At 49.2% G+C, this 16,329-nt stretch overlaps 1 protein-coding gene and 1 long non-coding RNA gene across 6 annotated transcripts in view; both read left to right on the top strand.

Moving 5' to 3' along the window:
- Positions 1-16,329, top strand: part of MATN2 (matrilin 2) — a 138,440-nt gene that overhangs the window by 35,563 nt on the left and 86,548 nt on the right. For all 5 annotated transcript variants that reach the window (XM_086695081.1, XM_086695080.1, XM_086695078.1 and 2 more), the window contains exon 3: positions 11,976-12,545. In XM_086695081.1, coding sequence (XP_086551207.1) covers positions 11,976-12,545 — 570 coding nt within the window. The remainder of the gene's footprint in view (positions 1-11,975; positions 12,546-16,329) is intronic.
- LOC147571969 (uncharacterized) lies at positions 2,834-3,494 on the top strand. The gene is made up of 2 exons (XR_015246851.1): positions 2,834-3,131; positions 3,299-3,494. It is a non-coding gene; the product is annotated as an uncharacterized LOC147571969 (long non-coding RNA).

Raw genomic sequence — 16,329 nt, 5'->3', positions numbered from 1 at the left:
ACCTTTCTTGCCAGCAGAAACAGACTCCACCTTGCTTCCTCCTTTGTGAGGATATCTAATTGGTGGTACCTGTTACCCAGAGCCCTAGCTGCCCCGGGGTCTGGGAAGTATGGCTCTTGTCGTTCTTGCTTCTGCACTATTGGAAGATTCCTGAAAGAGGTAGCGATTTGTGCTGAGTGCCAACTGACGTTCCATCAGTGGTGATTTCAGGTGACATCTGAACTAACTGGGGCGAGCAACAGAGGTACAGGAGTGGGACACGGAAGAGAGAGGCGTTGGGAGGGTCCGGTTGCCGACCTAAGCTGTCTGCTCCACCCCTGAAAGTCCTTCAGGCAGACTCGCTCCAGGGTTAGATACCAACGGGGCAGAAACTCAACTCCTAAAGATGAGGGAACTGTCTTAAAATTCTCTCTGGTGCCTTCTCCATTAGTTTATACATAGAAGATATTAATTTACATCTGACACCAGGCTGGGGTCTTGAAGGGAAAGCAAGGGGTGGGAGGGTGGGCTTGGAGAGACTGGTTCTGAGTTGGGCCAGGGATGGAGAAGAATAATGTCTGGGCTGAGTCAGGAGCCCTTAGAATGTCCCCTAAAGGAGGATGGCACACAGTGGTTCCCCATTAGCTCCTTAGCGAAGTCCAAACTTCTTCTTCTTTTTTTTTAAGCAACTCGATGCCCGATGTGGGACTTCAACTCATGACCCTGAGATCAAGAGTCATATGCTATGCTGACTGAGCCAGCCAGGCACCCCGTAAAGTCCAAACTTCTTAATAGGAGGTGCACGCAGCCCTCCCTACCTGGCCCTGTCATCCTCCATGGTGCCCTTCAAGACCCAGCCATACCACACCCCCTGTGGTTACCCATGCACGTGAGCCCCCTACCCTGTTCCGACCTCCAGGCCTTTGCTCACACTGACCCTTTGCCTAAAGTGCCCACCCCGACTCTGCCTGACCAACACCTGCTCGTCCTCTACTAATAGAATAATATTACAAAATAATGTAGTACCCATCAGCTTCTCCAGCATCTCCCTTTCTGCCATCTTGGGATCAGTGCTCTCCTCCAGGCTCTAGTTGCTTGTGTTTTTCATAAATCTTATGAATCTGTCTTTCTTTAAAAGGTTGTCAGCTCCTCCCAGGCTGAGATTTGTTCTCATACTGTATCCCCAACGCCTAGCACAAAGAGGGGGGTTCTATAATGTTTGTATAACTCAGCCAAACCAGAATGATGAGAGAAGTGTCTCCAAAGACCCATTTTGCCTTTGCCGGCAAAGGGCTGTGGAAACCGCTCTCCCTTCCCTCTGTGTGTGCCTGCGCCCTCCCCTTGCAGGGAAAGGGGTGCAAGACTCCGCGCGTCAGGGCCTCTATCCCCTTCCTCCTGGCTGTTATCTGTTCGGCCTGACCCTGCACGGCTATTCCCGGGCCTCTCTGCTCTGCTCCCGAGTTCCATTTGCCAAACTCCCAGAAAGCAGATGAGGCAATTGCTCAATTTATTAAGTTAAAACGCTCCTGTGGGTTAAATGCCCACTGCTTTTTTAAAGCCGCCTATGCTGTTTTTCACTTTGCAGAGAGAAGAAATCACCTAACTGTTTCTCAGTACTTTCTGTGCTATCTCGTGGGGGGACGGGCGGGTTTTGAGGGTGTGTATGTGTGTGTGTGTAGGTTATGATGTTAAGATATGAGTCATTTGTCAATTTGGGAAAGGAAGAAAGACAGCGAGAGGGATTTTGATAGAGAATACCAAACTCACTCTGCACCTATTCAGTCACCTCAGTGAGTTTAAAAACCATCGATTATTTTAGGACTTCTTTATATTTTTCTTTATCGATTGGGAGAAAGCCTGTTTGTAAGACAAACTCAGAGAAGATGTGAGGGGCTTTTTTTTTTTTTTTTTTTTAGTGAAACTTTAACAAACTGCTTTACCTTGCAAGGAAATTCATTCAGTTCATTGGAAACTGTTTTCTCCAAGGCTAAACCGGGGCAGCTTTCTCTTTGGCTCCTTTGCAAAGAAAATTGTCCAGGGTTCTGGAAACCACAGTTGTTGAACCTCATATGATGTCTTTTCTTTCAGCTCATGTAACAGCTACTAGAGGAGACTGGTGTGATGTGGCATGTTTTTTCTTTCTTTCTTTTCCTTTTTTTTTTTTTTTTTCCATTTTGCTGGCTCGTTGGTACACACTCCCTGAGGGCCTGAGAGAGCTGTGTTCCTAAAGGAATTTATGACAATCAGCAGGGACGACTGAAATTTGAGCTGGTGTCGATCCAGAATCCCTCAGTGCTACCCAAAGATGCAAGTTCATTCACCAGAACCTTCTTTAAAAAAGAACAACAGCAGCAAAATCTCATTGTGACATTGGAGAGTATATTTTGCACAAAAGCTTACCAGTGTGCATCTCCACAGCCAGATAGCACCCATCACCCATCCCTCCCAGTGCACTCGTCTCCGTCTGCTCTGCAGACGTTCTCCCTGGTAATAGCCGGGGAAGGTAGACACGGAGCAAACGTGGCCGTAGTGAAATTCCAGCTGCTGCCCGGGACCTTTGGTTCAGCTTGTGGGTGTTGGAAAGACCTTAACAGAATAAGGATTGACGTTCTGACCGTATCTCCGGTGTTCTTGAGAGAAGCACTTGGTATGTGATGGCTCGACTTTTTACCCAGCTCATTGGAACAAGCAGGTCTGTGATAAAGAACACAAGGGGCCCCTGGGTGGCTCAGTCGGTTAAGCCTTTGACTTTGGCTTAGGTCATGATCTCGTGGTTCGTGGGTTCGAGCCCCACGTTGGGCTCTGTGCCGACAGTTCAGAGCCTGGAACCTGCTTCGGATTCTGTGTCTCCCTCTCTCTCTGCCCCTCTCCTGCTCTCTCTCTCTTTCTCTCTCTCTCTCTCTCTCAAAAATAAATACACGTTTAAAAAAAAGGAGAAGAAGAACACACAGAGCAGAGAAAAAAACTGGAGGGGCTCTGGCAGGATGGGGGCTTGGCCAGCCACAACATCCCTTCCCTCAGCCCTCTTCCATCTTCTTTCCTCCCCAACCAGGCATTCAAAGCAGGACGAATGGGAGCCAAGGGGGGAGTCTGTGGAAATCAACTCCATCTGGCTGTACTTGTTACTCTTCTCTTCAGTAGTTGGCCAAGAGGTAGAGCACGTATTTGCTGTATATTTTTGCTGTTTGTGCCTCCTTGTTCAGAATTACAGTCTCTAGCGACTCTTCTTTATGGTCAAGGGACGGGCTGTTCTGGCTGAGCCTATGCCATGATTAGGATGACCAGATAATGATTCACCTTACCCTGCATCATTCCACAGGCTTCTGTATGCTTGTCTCACCGAACCCCTGGACTGTAAGCCCCCAGAGGCCAGGGACTGCATCTTCTACCCGTCAACACCGACAACTCCAGCACTGTATTTTGCCCATAGTGCCTTCAGTTCTCTCCCCTCTGTCTACCAGCCCTGAGCCAGGGGGTGGTGGAACACAGATGAATAAAGCCCAGTGGTGACCCCACAGGTCTGTCTTGCTGTTTTGTGGGTTTGCAGGCCAGTAAGTCTCGTATTTGTGGGATGACATCATGGCACGTTGTCGCAAATGGTGCTTAGTGTCGGCACTGCCAGGTGAGGCACAAGGCACTTTTGGACGTGGATGCGTGCAGCAGGTGAATCCCTGGGGCTAAGGCACAGTGGTGCCCCCCATCGCAAGGCACTGGCCCAGGGTAGAGAGTGAAGAAGACATGTGCCCTGGGGGAGTGTGTCTTGAGTTGAGCTTTAACTCCCGGGGCTCATCCAGTCTCTGCTTCCAGTCCTCCCCAGATTTCATCGAGGGAAAAATGTGTTAATTGGCAACCAGGAGCCGCAGTTAGGTAAGGCTCTTCTCTGGGACATTTTCCTGTTCATAGGAGACTCTTTACATCACTTCACGTACTGGGAAGTAAGGGCTAACAGTGCAGGTCTTAGCATCAGACTGGCGTGGGTTTGAAGTCCTTATCCCAACACCACTCTTTTGCCCCATGCCAGTGGACTTGTTATTCAGACTCTAAGGGTCAGCACTGGGGGCAATAATGGTGCCTGCCTTATTTATTTTCTGAACCTAGTTGAAAGCCAGGACATAGCTGACACATACATGATCCAACATCAGAAGAGAACATGGGAAAATCCAGGATGTATGGTTGCCATACTAACAAGGTCTCTCTCAGTCTTGGAAAGGGCTCCCTTGATACTGTCTTCTCCTCTGGACTCTTGGCTCAGTGGTACATGATCTTTCTGGCTCACATACCCCTTGGGATGGAGCTCTCAGATTTGTCTCAAGAATCAACGGAAAGAATTACAAGTGTAGATTCCCGGGCACTAGCCCCAGAGAGTCAGATTCACTGCCTGGGGTGAATTCACTGACTAGGTCTAGGGTGCTGCCTGGAGCTCGGCATTTTAAATACACACCCCAGGTGTTTATTCTTTTTTAAGTTTATTTATTTATTTTGAGGGGGGGGGCATAGCAAGTAGGCTCCACCTTGTCAATGCAGAGCCTGAAGCAGGGCTAGAACCCCTGAACCATGAGATCATGAACTGAGCCGAAGTCTAGAGTCAGATGTTTAACTGACTGAGCCACCCAGAGGCCCCCACACCCCAGGTGTTTCTGATGTCATCAAGACATTGAGGTTACTGCTGTGGGGGTTCTTTCTTATATCTCCACTAAGTGCTCCCAGTGCTCCCAGTTCCTGGAGGAGTATCTGCACCTTCTCTCTTCCCTGTCCTTCCACCCCTCCCAGTCATACATGTGCATCAAAAAGATGATGGAGCATCATACCTGGAACTATGTGGATACCAGGGATTCATAGAAGATACCGCATGTGGCTGGGTAGCTCCATGCGTGAGATGCTGGTGGGAACACGTCCAAGCAGAGGTAATTGGGGGAGGTACCCGAGGACTCAGAGGAAGGCCTAATTTAGGCTGGTGGGGTGGGAGCATCAAAGAAAGGTTTTCAGAAATAGGTGCCCACAGGGTTGAGTCTTAAGCTGAGGAGGCAGCCTAGAGAGGATGTAGGAAACTACAGACTAATATTGTCAGGGGATAAGGTATAGGGTAGGGAGGGCTGGGCCAAAGCCTTCATTAGTTCGTTCTCCCATGAACATGATTATTTTTTAAAGTTTATTTGTTTAGTTTGAGAGAGAGAGAGAGCAGGGGAGGGACAGAGAGAGAGAGAGAGGGAGAGAAAGAATCCCAAGCAGGCTCCGTGCTGTCAGTGTGGAGCCTGATGTGGGGCTTGACCCCACGGACTGTGAGATCATGACCTGAACTGAAATCAAGAATCAGACGCTCAACCGATTGAACCATCCAGGCACCTCTCCCATGAACATGATTGATCATGCTGTCAGTGACCCTTAGGTGGTGGCTTTGGAAGAAATTGCTTTGATGGAAGAGTATCCTGAGAATTTACAGCTGCCAGGTTTAGCTATTGTGATTCTGATCAATGAAACTCACCAAAATATTCGTTTATAGGGAAGTTCTGCTGTAAAGAGAAGAGTAAGTTCCATTTGCGGGAGAGTCTCTCTATTCTCTCAGGCCAGGAAAGCCATTGATGAGAAGGTTGGGGTGGTGGGGAGTGGGGGGTGGTGCCTGGGTGGCTCAGTTGGTTAGGCATCCGACTTCAGCTCAGGTCATGATCTTGCAGTTTGTGAGTTCAAGCCCTGCGTTGGGCTCTGTGCTGACAGCTCAGAGCCTGGAGCCTGCTTTGGATTCTGTGTCTTCCTCTCTCTCTGCCCCTCCCCCACTTGCACTCTGTCTCCCTTTCTCTCTCAGAAATAAATAAACATTAAAAAAAAAGAAGAAGAAGAAGAAGGTTGGGGCATTATGGTTGGGTGGGATCTAAGGGCCCAATTGCAAAGGGTCTGGTTGGCAAATCGGTTTCATTCCCCAAGCCCCCTCCAGACACCAGGTGGAGGGAACTCTGGGTGCCAAGCCGGGAGCTGTCCTGTGGCAGAGCTTTGATTCTGAGCCTGCGATTGATTAGGGGTCTCACAGGTGCCAGGTCGGGAAGCCGGGGGGATGGCGTGCAAAGCTTGGGATTTGCCATCCTGGCTTGAGATTTTATCACGTGACTGGCTGACAGGCAGATGTTCTTTCCCTATGGTTTATACCCTTGGGTTTTTGAGCCCTACGTGCAGGGCTTACCATTTATACCAAGTAGATTTAATCTTGTTAGTTTTGACTCATCATTCCAGCACTCAGAAGTCCCTTCTGGTCCTGACTCCGTAGTTTGGCTTACTCGCAGTTGCTCCCGGCATCATGTGTGGTGGTGTTGAGAGACCCGTGAGTGCCCCAGCATTTGGAAAAATGTTTGGAAAATCTTACCAAGTGGGGAATGATTTGCTAATGAGTCCAAAGTATGTTTTAGATGCCATCAAGAAGCCCAGGGTGTTTCCCTAATAGAATATAATCAAGTTTTCAGGATGTTCCCCAGGGATTCTTTAGGAGGTTGTGAGTAGAGCATAATGGATTCACAGAGGGCCGTAGCTCATCAACATTTACTGTCAGATGTCTGGCAGGGGTTATACAGCAGCTGGCGACTGACTAATAAGGGAATTGGAGACGGAGGGACTTGACCGTGGTCTTTGCAGCCCTAGCCAAGGAGCACGTGCCCCAATCAAGTGCCCTAAATACAGGGGAGTTGCAGGTTAAGTCACTTTGGGGGCATAGGATAAAAAATAGTCTAAACTGCCTCTGAAATATCCATGAAATCACCTGTAAGTCCCAAGAAGTAGTCACAGTCTGGAGGAGGCACAAGGTGACAGAGCCACACGAGGTGGCCTCAGGGGCCATGTCTCAGGCATCTGTGGACATGTACTCATTGAGCATGACACTGGGTAGGGTTGTGGTGCTGTGTTACATGGTAGTCTTTTTTTTTTTTTTTTTTTAATTAATATTTGAGAGAGAGAGAGAATCCCAAGCAGGCTCCGCATCGTCAGTGTGGAGCCCGATGCGGGGCTTGAACTCACTAACCGTGAGATCGTGACCTGAGCCGAAGTCAGACACTCAACTGACTGAGACACCCAGGCACCCCACATGGTAGTCTTTTCTCTTGGTCTGTCTGTCTCTCCAGCTGTCTTTCTTTGACCAGCCCATATACCACAATTCACATAAACCAAACGCTTATGGGATGCAGTTTCCCTCGGCCCTCCATCACCCACATCCATCCTGCAGTTTCCCCGGGCCTTGCTCCTACTGATCTCTCAACAAGCACTTGTCAGATGAATGAGAATGGAAATGACCAGCAGCCGGATTTACTGGGCTACTGCTATTCAGGGAGGCAAGCATCTGTTTTATCATTTTATTCAATTTTTAAAAAGACAAATAGGCATGTAGCAGAGAGAAGCCCTTGGCAGGAGGCAGGCAAGTTTGAGCCATAGCTTCCAGGCTGTGATTCCAGGGAAGGAAGGGCCAGTGCAGTCCTGGTGTATCTTGAGTAGGCTGAGGGTGACAGGTCTAAAAGAATAAAATCCTTCCTGAGTATTGCTTGGCGGTTAAGAGCGTGGGGTACAGAGGCAGACAAAATGGGTTCAGATCCTGGCTCCCCTCCTTCCTAAATATGAGGCCCTGAGCTAGTTATCTGGCCGTTCTAGGCTCATTGTCATCACCTGTAAAATGGGATAGTAACAGCACCTACTCCCTAAGGTGTTCGTGAAGAACAAAGAAGCCAACAACTGGAAAGTATTCAGAACAAGGCCCAGTACTCATTAAGTGCTCAATAAACAGTAGCTATAAATTATTACTATATTCTTCTGAGTTTCACACCATCCCTGGCAGGTATTAGTGTCACCATTTCACAGAAGAAGAGAGTGAGGGTCAGAGAGGGTAAGGAGAGGCGCGAGACCCCATGGACAGAAGGTGGCAGGGGCTGGACTTACACTCAGGTCATAGGACTGTCTGTTGTATCACTAAGCATTTCAGAGTTCCTTTTCAGTCTCCGGATGAAATTATTTTACCCTTATTGTAGATACATATTTTCCTTCCTCAAACATGCTTTGATCTTCCCAGGCAGATGGCACCAAATATTTACTGTACAATTACATGGCCGTGATTGAATTTAGCCAGAGCAAGGGAGGCTGATTAGTCAGGGGTCTGCAACCCTGAGGAGAGGAAATCCTTCCAAGATTGCAACTATAATCCCTCTGGGGTAGAAATGTTGCTTAAAATTGTCCTGGCTCAGGTTCAAGGGTAAGAGGCACTAGTTTCCCCAACTTTGGGGGCTTTGAAGACAAGCTGACTGTACTGAAGTGCTGGTGACAAGGTCCAGACTGTCACTTTGTGGTTCAAGGGATGACATTTTATGATGTGCCCAAAGACCCTCATCCAGTGCTGTTGAAAGTCTGTCATGAGGGGCCAGAAGGAAGATTGCACGCTCTTCTCCCAGGCTAGGGACACAGGGGTGTCATTTATCAGAACCTGTATGTGAAGGGAACACACAGAGGAGAGTCTAGAAACACCTCTTAGCAGTCCCCACATGGAAAAGCTGTGGGGTTCTTCACAGCAAATATTTCAGAATGTCCCCAGCATCTACAAAGCTCATATTGTAATGCCAGCTGTATTGAGAATTTCCAAGGTGTCCACCATGAGGTAGAGGAAGAGCCATTAGTATAGTTCCAGGTCTGACCCTAACGAGCCATAAGGTCTCACAGAGGTGGAATCACATTTCTAAGCCTCAGTTTCCCCTTCTGTAAAGTGAGTGACTTGGACTTTATTTCGATCCCTCCAGCTCTAAGAGTTTATTAGTCTATGAGTCTATGAACCAAAGTTCCAAAGTGGCTATGCTTCCTCACAAAATGGCAAGATTTGGGTCTAGAATCTATGTCTCTATTAGCAGAATCTACACTTGCTCTAGACCTTCCCGACTTTGTGGTTTTCATCCACCTCCTTGAACGGACTGCTGTGGCTCAATCCCTTTCACCTGAAACCTTGCTCCACCACCCAGAATTCCATTTAACTCTGCAAATGTTGACCGAAGACTTACTGGGTTCCCACCTGTGTGGTTAGGCAGATGAATGCGACTGTTTCCCACTTGGGGGAATTCACAGTGAGATGGTGAGGTCCAGACTTGCCAGAACTTCGTTTCTCCAGAGATCCCTCTAGTACCTAAACTAGGGGTTCTCAAAGTGTGGTCCCTGGGCCAGCAGCATCAATTTTGCCTGGGAACTATCTAGAAATGCAGATTTTCAGGTGTCACTCTAGATCTACAGAATCAGAAATTCTGGAGGTGTGGCCCACCGATCTTAGTTTTGAACAATCCTTGAGGTGATTGGGAGGTACCTCAAGTTTGAGAACCACCGGACTGGCCTTCTCAGGGACAAGCTGAAAGACTGTGGTCCTCAACCCCTAAGGGACCTGAGGAGTTCTCCTGAGGAGCACTCGGTCACTCGGGCTGCCAGGACTGGCTTTCAGCTCACAGCCACAGCTCCCTTGGCACCTCCCACAATATTTCGAACCTTTGTGGTGTTTTTGTAAATGCCCAGGCGTTGTGGAAACTACACATTTGTTTTGACGGGAGCTAATCCAGTTTAGCACATAATTCCCCATGGAACTTCCAGGCTTCCCTTTAAATTGACTGTGATGCTTGATGGGATGTTGACACCATGACTAAGACCCACAGCAAAGATCCCAACCCCAGAGGACCTCCTGCTTCCAAAAATCTCCGGAGGAAGAGTTCTCAGGAAGCCAGTCTGCTGTCTCCTCTCTCCCTCCCAAGAAGGCTTTCCTTAATATCTTCCTCCATGGCAGGGTCTGAGCCTGGTTGCAGTTCTCCTCAGCAGGCGGAGGTCACTGGGTCACATTCTCCCTGCAGTGAGTTCAGACATCAAGGGTCGGGTGCGGGTGGCTCCTGGAGAGGGGCCAGCCTGGGTCCTGGCCCTTGTCTTCTGTCCTGGGACCTGCGGGTCTGTCGTCCACGGCTCCGACCCAGGGCTGTATGCTAGACCATCGGCACCTTTGTGAAAATTACAAGAGGCAGCCCTTCCAGCTGCTTCTCGGGGTGGACACAGCCCCTGGGGTTCAAGATTTCAGCCCCTTGCCTCATAGGGCAGGTGCCTGTGCGCAGGAACAGCAGCCTTCTCCCCAGCCTGGGCCCAGCAGGAGACAAATGGGGGGCAGTGTGGGCAGATAAGGGGGTTCCCACACACAGGACCCAAGGCTACGCTCTTCACCAGCGTCAGTTCCTTGAGTTCTAGCTACCACCTAATGCTGTGGGTGTTGGTATTGTCTCCATATAGGTTTTTTTTCTGTATTATAAGCAATTTTCAAACTTTCAGTGCCTCCATTTTCTTGTGTATCCAAATGGATATGACACTAGTCTTTCCCCTTAAGAGCTTGTTCTGAAAATCAAATGAGACCATAGAGAAGAATGCACTCTGGAAAATAGATTTTAAAACATCCCACAAACGTCAGGTTTTATATTGATCTTTCTCCCAGAGTCCTTGAAGGCAGTTTCTGGGGCCTCTGGTTTGAGAAACACATTTTGAATTCACACAGCCCCGGCTTTATGTGTGGGTGCAGCACAAGGTTGGTCTCCTGCCAGGAGGCTGTGGTTTGGGGGTGCTTCCTTGCCCCCAGATCGGAAGACTTGTGAGGCCACGCGGTGGACGAGGTGTGTGTGCAGGAGCTCGGGGCGAGTCACAGCCTGGCAAGCCGGCCTGGACAGGATGACCTCATGGGCCTTTCCACTTTTCATCTCGATGACTGGGTTCACTGTTTCATATTTGGCTTCCTCTCTCTTTCTTGCAGCTGTGGTGATTGGGATTTAGGGCAAGCATTTGGGATCCCTCTTCTAATCCCTGTCAAATCTGGATTTAGCTACAGAGTCCGGGAAGGGGAGGAGGCACCCCCCTTTGGCTGGAGGCAGTAGCTCAGAACATCGGAGAAATTCCTCCACCCTCTGAGGGAGGAGGCCTCTCATCTCATCCCCTATCAGCCTCTTCCCAGGATGTGATGAGTTTCACCCACAGACTCAAACCTCTTCTAGCCTCCTTGTTTGGAGGTTTCTGGAACAAGTATGGTGGGGGTGAGGGAGAGACTTAACATTTGCCTTTTTCCCGTTAACTGTGTCCTTTGTCTCTCGGTCAGTCCCTTCTCCAGCTTCAGCACCTGCTCCCCTCGTTGAGGTGGAGGCCCCCTCTCAACCAGTGCGGCAATGGTAGGCATCAACCACCTTGCAAACCACTGCCACCCTCATTGGCTTGTTATTATGTAACCTCCCTACAGGTGAGCTGAGTTACGTGGTGTGATGCTAATATACTGTGCTCATCACCGGTGGCATCAGGTGCACATTTCCCAGGCCTTTCGTAGCTGGCTCGGGGTTACTCTCCAACTCCGTTCCTCTCTGCACCTCCTAGCAGCCCTTCACCGCTCACTCCATTTCCACCACCCTCGTGCCATCGTCGGCTTCTGTTCACGTGTCTGCCTCCATGTGTTCCTTCTCTGGATGCGAACACCGCGTGAGACCAGTTCACGTCCTATCTCCTTGACCCCAGCCCCCTAACATCTCCATTCTCTGAACATCTAGTGTCGGCACCGCGTAATTATTCTTTCATTTGTTCCGTTAGTTAAGTTCCCGAGGTGGATCGTAAGCTCCTTGACGGTGGTCCCATCCTAGGCTTATTGCATATTCCCTGCAGTATCCAGCCAGGCTTATGTGGCATGCAGTAAATAATAAAATCATTTCGGCCCCGCTCAGGTGTGTGCCCACCTAAAAACTGTATTGATGGCTTTCTAGAAACTGAAGTGTCCATTTATCTTGCAAAAATAAATAGTATCTTTGTAGCCAGTACTCATGATCACACAGTCATGCACAATTTTTTTTACCCTTACAGCTTCCCCGGGCAGGGAAGAAAAGCCCGTGGAGATTGGAAGTCTGGAAGGTGACCTCCAGCCCTAGGATTTCCAACAACAGCCAGGCTGCCCTGGGCCTTAGCACTCTTCTAATGGATCTGACCTCTCCTCTTTTCCCCAGAGAGCTCCTGTGAGAATAAGCGGGCAGACCTGGTCTTCATCATCGACAGCTCCCGCAGCGTCAACACCCACGACTATGCAAAAGTCAAGGAGTTCATCGTGGACATCTTGCAATTCTTGGACATTGGCCCTGACGTCACCCGAGTGGGCTTGCTGCAGTATGGCAGCACCGTCAAGAACGAGTTCTCCCTCAAGACCTTCAAGAGGAAGTCTGAAGTGGAGCGTGCGGTCAAGAGGATGAGGCACCTGTCCACGGGCACCATGACGGGGCTGGCCATCCAGTATGCCCTGAATATCGCATTCTCAGAAGCAGAGGGGGCCCGGCCTCTGAGGGAGAATGTGCTGCGGGTCATAATGATCGTGACCGACGGGAGGCCACAGGACTCCGTGGCCGAGGTGGCTGCAAAGGCACGGGACACGGGCATCCTGATCTTTGCCATTGGTGTGGGCCAGGTGGACCTCAACACACTGAAGGCCATCGGGAGCGAGCCCCATGAGGACCACGTCTTCCTGGTGGCCAACTTCAGCCAGATGGAGTCGCTGACCTCGGTGTTCCAGAACAAGTTGTGCAGTAAGTCCTGCTCCTCTGGGGCTCTTCCAGGGGAAATCATGAGGATTCCTTTTTTCATCTCCCCGTGTTGTTTCTGTGCTACCTTGTCCCAGGTACTGTGTTGGCAAGGGGTGTTCAGCAAAGGCCAGGATAGACATGGCATTCTCCTGGAGTTACACTCTGGCCAAGGACACAGATAGTGAGGCTGTAATGATGCAGATAAGTAAGTAACTGCAGTTATAACAGTATCATAGAGGAAGAATTCAGGGCAGGACCCAACCTAGACCAGGGTGCCCAGGGAGAATCCTCTGGGGAAGGGACGTTTGAACTCAGACAGCAGAATGAGTACAAGTAGATGGGCAAAGCTTTTCTCCAACACATTGGACTGCCCTGGCATTCCTTAAGCTAGAATTCATGAGTTGGAGTAGACATGGGGACGGGAGGGCAAAAAAATTCCATAATGTCTCCTTGGATGGGGCCGAATATCAAGCATTATTGCCCCATGGTGGTGCTAATGGTGGAGATTTTCTCTTCGAAGAGGCCCAGTGCACGGGGAGGGCTGAGATTTGGTCCCCTCCTTCTGTAAGGGGGATACCTGCCCACATCCTTGAGCTGCCTTCTGCTTCAGGGGTCCTCTGCCCTCTCTTGCTTTCTGACCCTCCTCTCCACAAGGCTTCTCTCTCCCTTGCTTGCCAGCCTGCGCTCAGTTACCTGCGCCCAGGGCTCCTGCCTCAGCTTTCCATAGCAGGTCCGCTTGCCCTCTCCCCAGTTTCCTGCTTCTGCAGCTGGCTGCTTGTCCTTTCTTCCTCCAGGGGGGCAGGGGCTCAGGGGGCCACCCAGCCTCCTCTCTAGTCCTTGGAAACTGGAGACGTGCCTCCTGACCTGGTAAACAGTGTCCGGTGTTACCTTGCCCTTATCCGTCTGTCCCTGTCCCCTCCAACTGTCACGCTTTTTTGATGGGAAAGCAAAAGGAAAAAACCTATTTGGAAATAACTAGTGTTCCAAAGTATGAGTATGTGTGGAGAATGAGCTTAGGACCAGACTCATCTCCAGCTCCCCAAGAGCAGGGGCTCTGAGGACTCTTTTCTCAGACTCTTACACAGCCTTGGGACCCCCACTCCTCCCGCTGAAGCCTCAGGGAGGAAAGATGGTGTGTTTTGATGTGTTGTTTTTTTTTTTTTAATCCCCTGCTGAGAACTAACCTCAAAAAGCAGAGACTCCATCGTTTCTTGACTCTCAAGTCAAAAGATGTACTTAAAAAAATCAATGCCATGAAGGAAAAAAGAACCTTTTTCTCTGCAATGTCTCTTGGAGAGTTTTCAAAAGTGCTGTTTGGCCTGGCACGCAGAAGGGCCGTGTCAATGGGGTGCCATGGCCCAGGTTGCCCGGTAAAACTTCAACCAGTAGAACGCGCTGCAAACATTTTAAGGTTTATGACTTTAAATGACTTCTGCAGAATTTATGTTCCCCTTTTCCTGGAAATATTAAAAAAGAAATTGGTTCCGTGACAGTATTGATGGGTTTATTCATTTGTCTTGGAAAATGTCAATGGAGTTCTTTTATAAGCGCTCTGGATTTATCAGGAAATGGAAAGGCGATATGAGGCTAAGGATGTGAACTTGTGTGAATAAGGACCTTTTCTGTGTGCTTTATGGTCAGGCAGCAAAATTAAAAGGCAGTTTGGATCCTCTGCCCCGCACTTTGTTGTAATCTGGAAGCTTTTAAGAAAATATTGGGATTATGCCATTCGTTCGTTGGTGTGGCCCAAGAACCCAGGCCCCCTGCCTGCCTGGAGGAGACCAGTTTCTCTCCCACCACGTGGCAGGGTTCTGCTGAGCAGACCTGTCAACCGTCTTGACAGGTTGAGGAGGTCCTGAGGCCTCTTTATCAACTGTGCAGTAAAGATTTCAATAACTAATATTTATAAAGCACTTACTCTTCTGTTTTTATATTTGATCCTCACAAAAATCTGGGGGAGGCAACACAATACCATCCCTCCCCTCTTCACACCTTAGTAACTGCTTATGTGAATTCCCTGAGAACATATAGCCAGCAGGTAGTGGGTTCTCCTTCCGAAGCTCTTGCTCATTTCACTCCTCTGCACGCCAGGGGCTATAGATTCCTCTTTTAAGGTAAACCATTTTCTGGTGGCCACCTCCACAGTCCAGCCATGCTGAGTAAACCAACTTTGAGGTTGACATTCACCCCAGAATTTATAGGAAGCTTTGTAGGGTAGGGGAAGAGCAGACTTGAGTCTCAATGTCCCCACCTGCCACCTATATGATACCTAGCAAATCCGCTTGTCCTGGGCTAGGTACTTTCCATATGTTCTTCATTTAATACTTACAACAAGCTTATGAGGCAGATGCTATTATTATTCTCATCTTACAGAAGTGGAAACTGAGGCTTAGAAAGGATAAGCAACTTCAGATAGCAGGATCGGAGATTCAGTTTGCAGTTTCTCTGGCCCAAGCTCTTACCTTACCCTCCACGTGCCAGGCCTGAGGGTTCCAGGCTGGTAGAAAGATGCTCTCATCACAGAGAAGTGGGATGTTGGCTCTCCAAAATGTGCACCTCAGAGGCCTTGGAGAGGCACCAGGGACTGAGGGAACTCTGGTCAGAGAATACCTGGGTCTCCCTAGGAGCTTCTAGAAAGCTTTAAAAAGGAGATAATAATAATCATCATTGCCATTTATTTATTTATGTACTTATTTAAAAATTTTTAACTGTTATATTTATTTTTGAGGGGGGGGGGGAGAATGCGTGGGGGAGGGGCAGAGAGAGAGGGAGACAGAATCCAAAGCAGACTCCAGGCTCTAAGCTGTCAGCACAGAGCCCGATGCGGGGCTGGAACTTATGAACCATGAGATCACGACCTGAGCCGAAGTCAGACGCTTAACCAACTGAACCACCCAGGTGCCCCTAATCATTACCATCTATTGACATTAATATGTTCATGCACTGTTTTGAGCTATTAGCCTACATTAATTCATTTTATTCACACAAGAAACCTGTGAAGTAGGTACTTTTACAATTCTCGTTTTACAGAAGGGAAAACTAAGACCCAGAGAGGTTCAATGACTTATCCAAGGTCACACAGCACTGTGGTAGCGTTGAGATGTGAGCCCAGGCATTCTGGCTCAGTGTCCACATCTTGACCATTAGGTGCTACAAAAACTTGAAAGATGAATAGGAGTTTCCTGGCTAACTGAGGGGAGTGCGGTGGGCGACGGCGGTAAGCCAGGAAAGGAAAGATATTTTCACTTGATTGTTCCATTTCATTAAAACAACAGTAACAGCAGCAGCAGCAAAGAACTAGTCCAGATTCTCTCTTAGTTTTATAACCTGCTAAAGAGACATGACCCACGTTTGAAAAATGCTGACGAAGGGGTAGGCAGGAAAGTGGAGGCCATGGTGCAACTAGGGACAAGATTTCAGAGGGAAGAAGGGCTGGGGCTCCTGTGCTTCGAGCAGAGCTGACAAGCTCTGCTTATCTGCGGATCGGGTCGGAGGAGACAGGCAGTCTTCCTGTGTGGTCAGAGGCGGTCCTTTATTGTCAAACTAGGAAGAGATTAGGCTCTGGAGCCAGGCTGCCCTTGAGTGGGAGACCTGGCTCTGGCTGTCACTGCCTGTGTGGACATGAACTTGGGCACAGCAGCGGCTTTTATCTGCCGGCGGTGAATTCCCACACCAGCCACAGCAAGGCGGAGGCCGCTGAGGTTCCATTCTCAGGCCACCCCTGAGGGCACCAGAGAAACTTGGAGACCAGGTAGCCTGTGAATTGAGGCCCTGTCTACAAGACGAC

Source organism: Puma concolor, chromosome F2, assembly GCF_028749965.1.
Source record: "Puma concolor isolate L17-30 chromosome F2, mPumCon1.1.hap2, whole genome shotgun sequence".
Lineage (NCBI taxonomy): Eukaryota > Metazoa > Chordata > Mammalia > Carnivora > Felidae > Puma > Puma concolor.
This window is presented reverse-complemented; position numbering and strand designations above follow the sequence as displayed.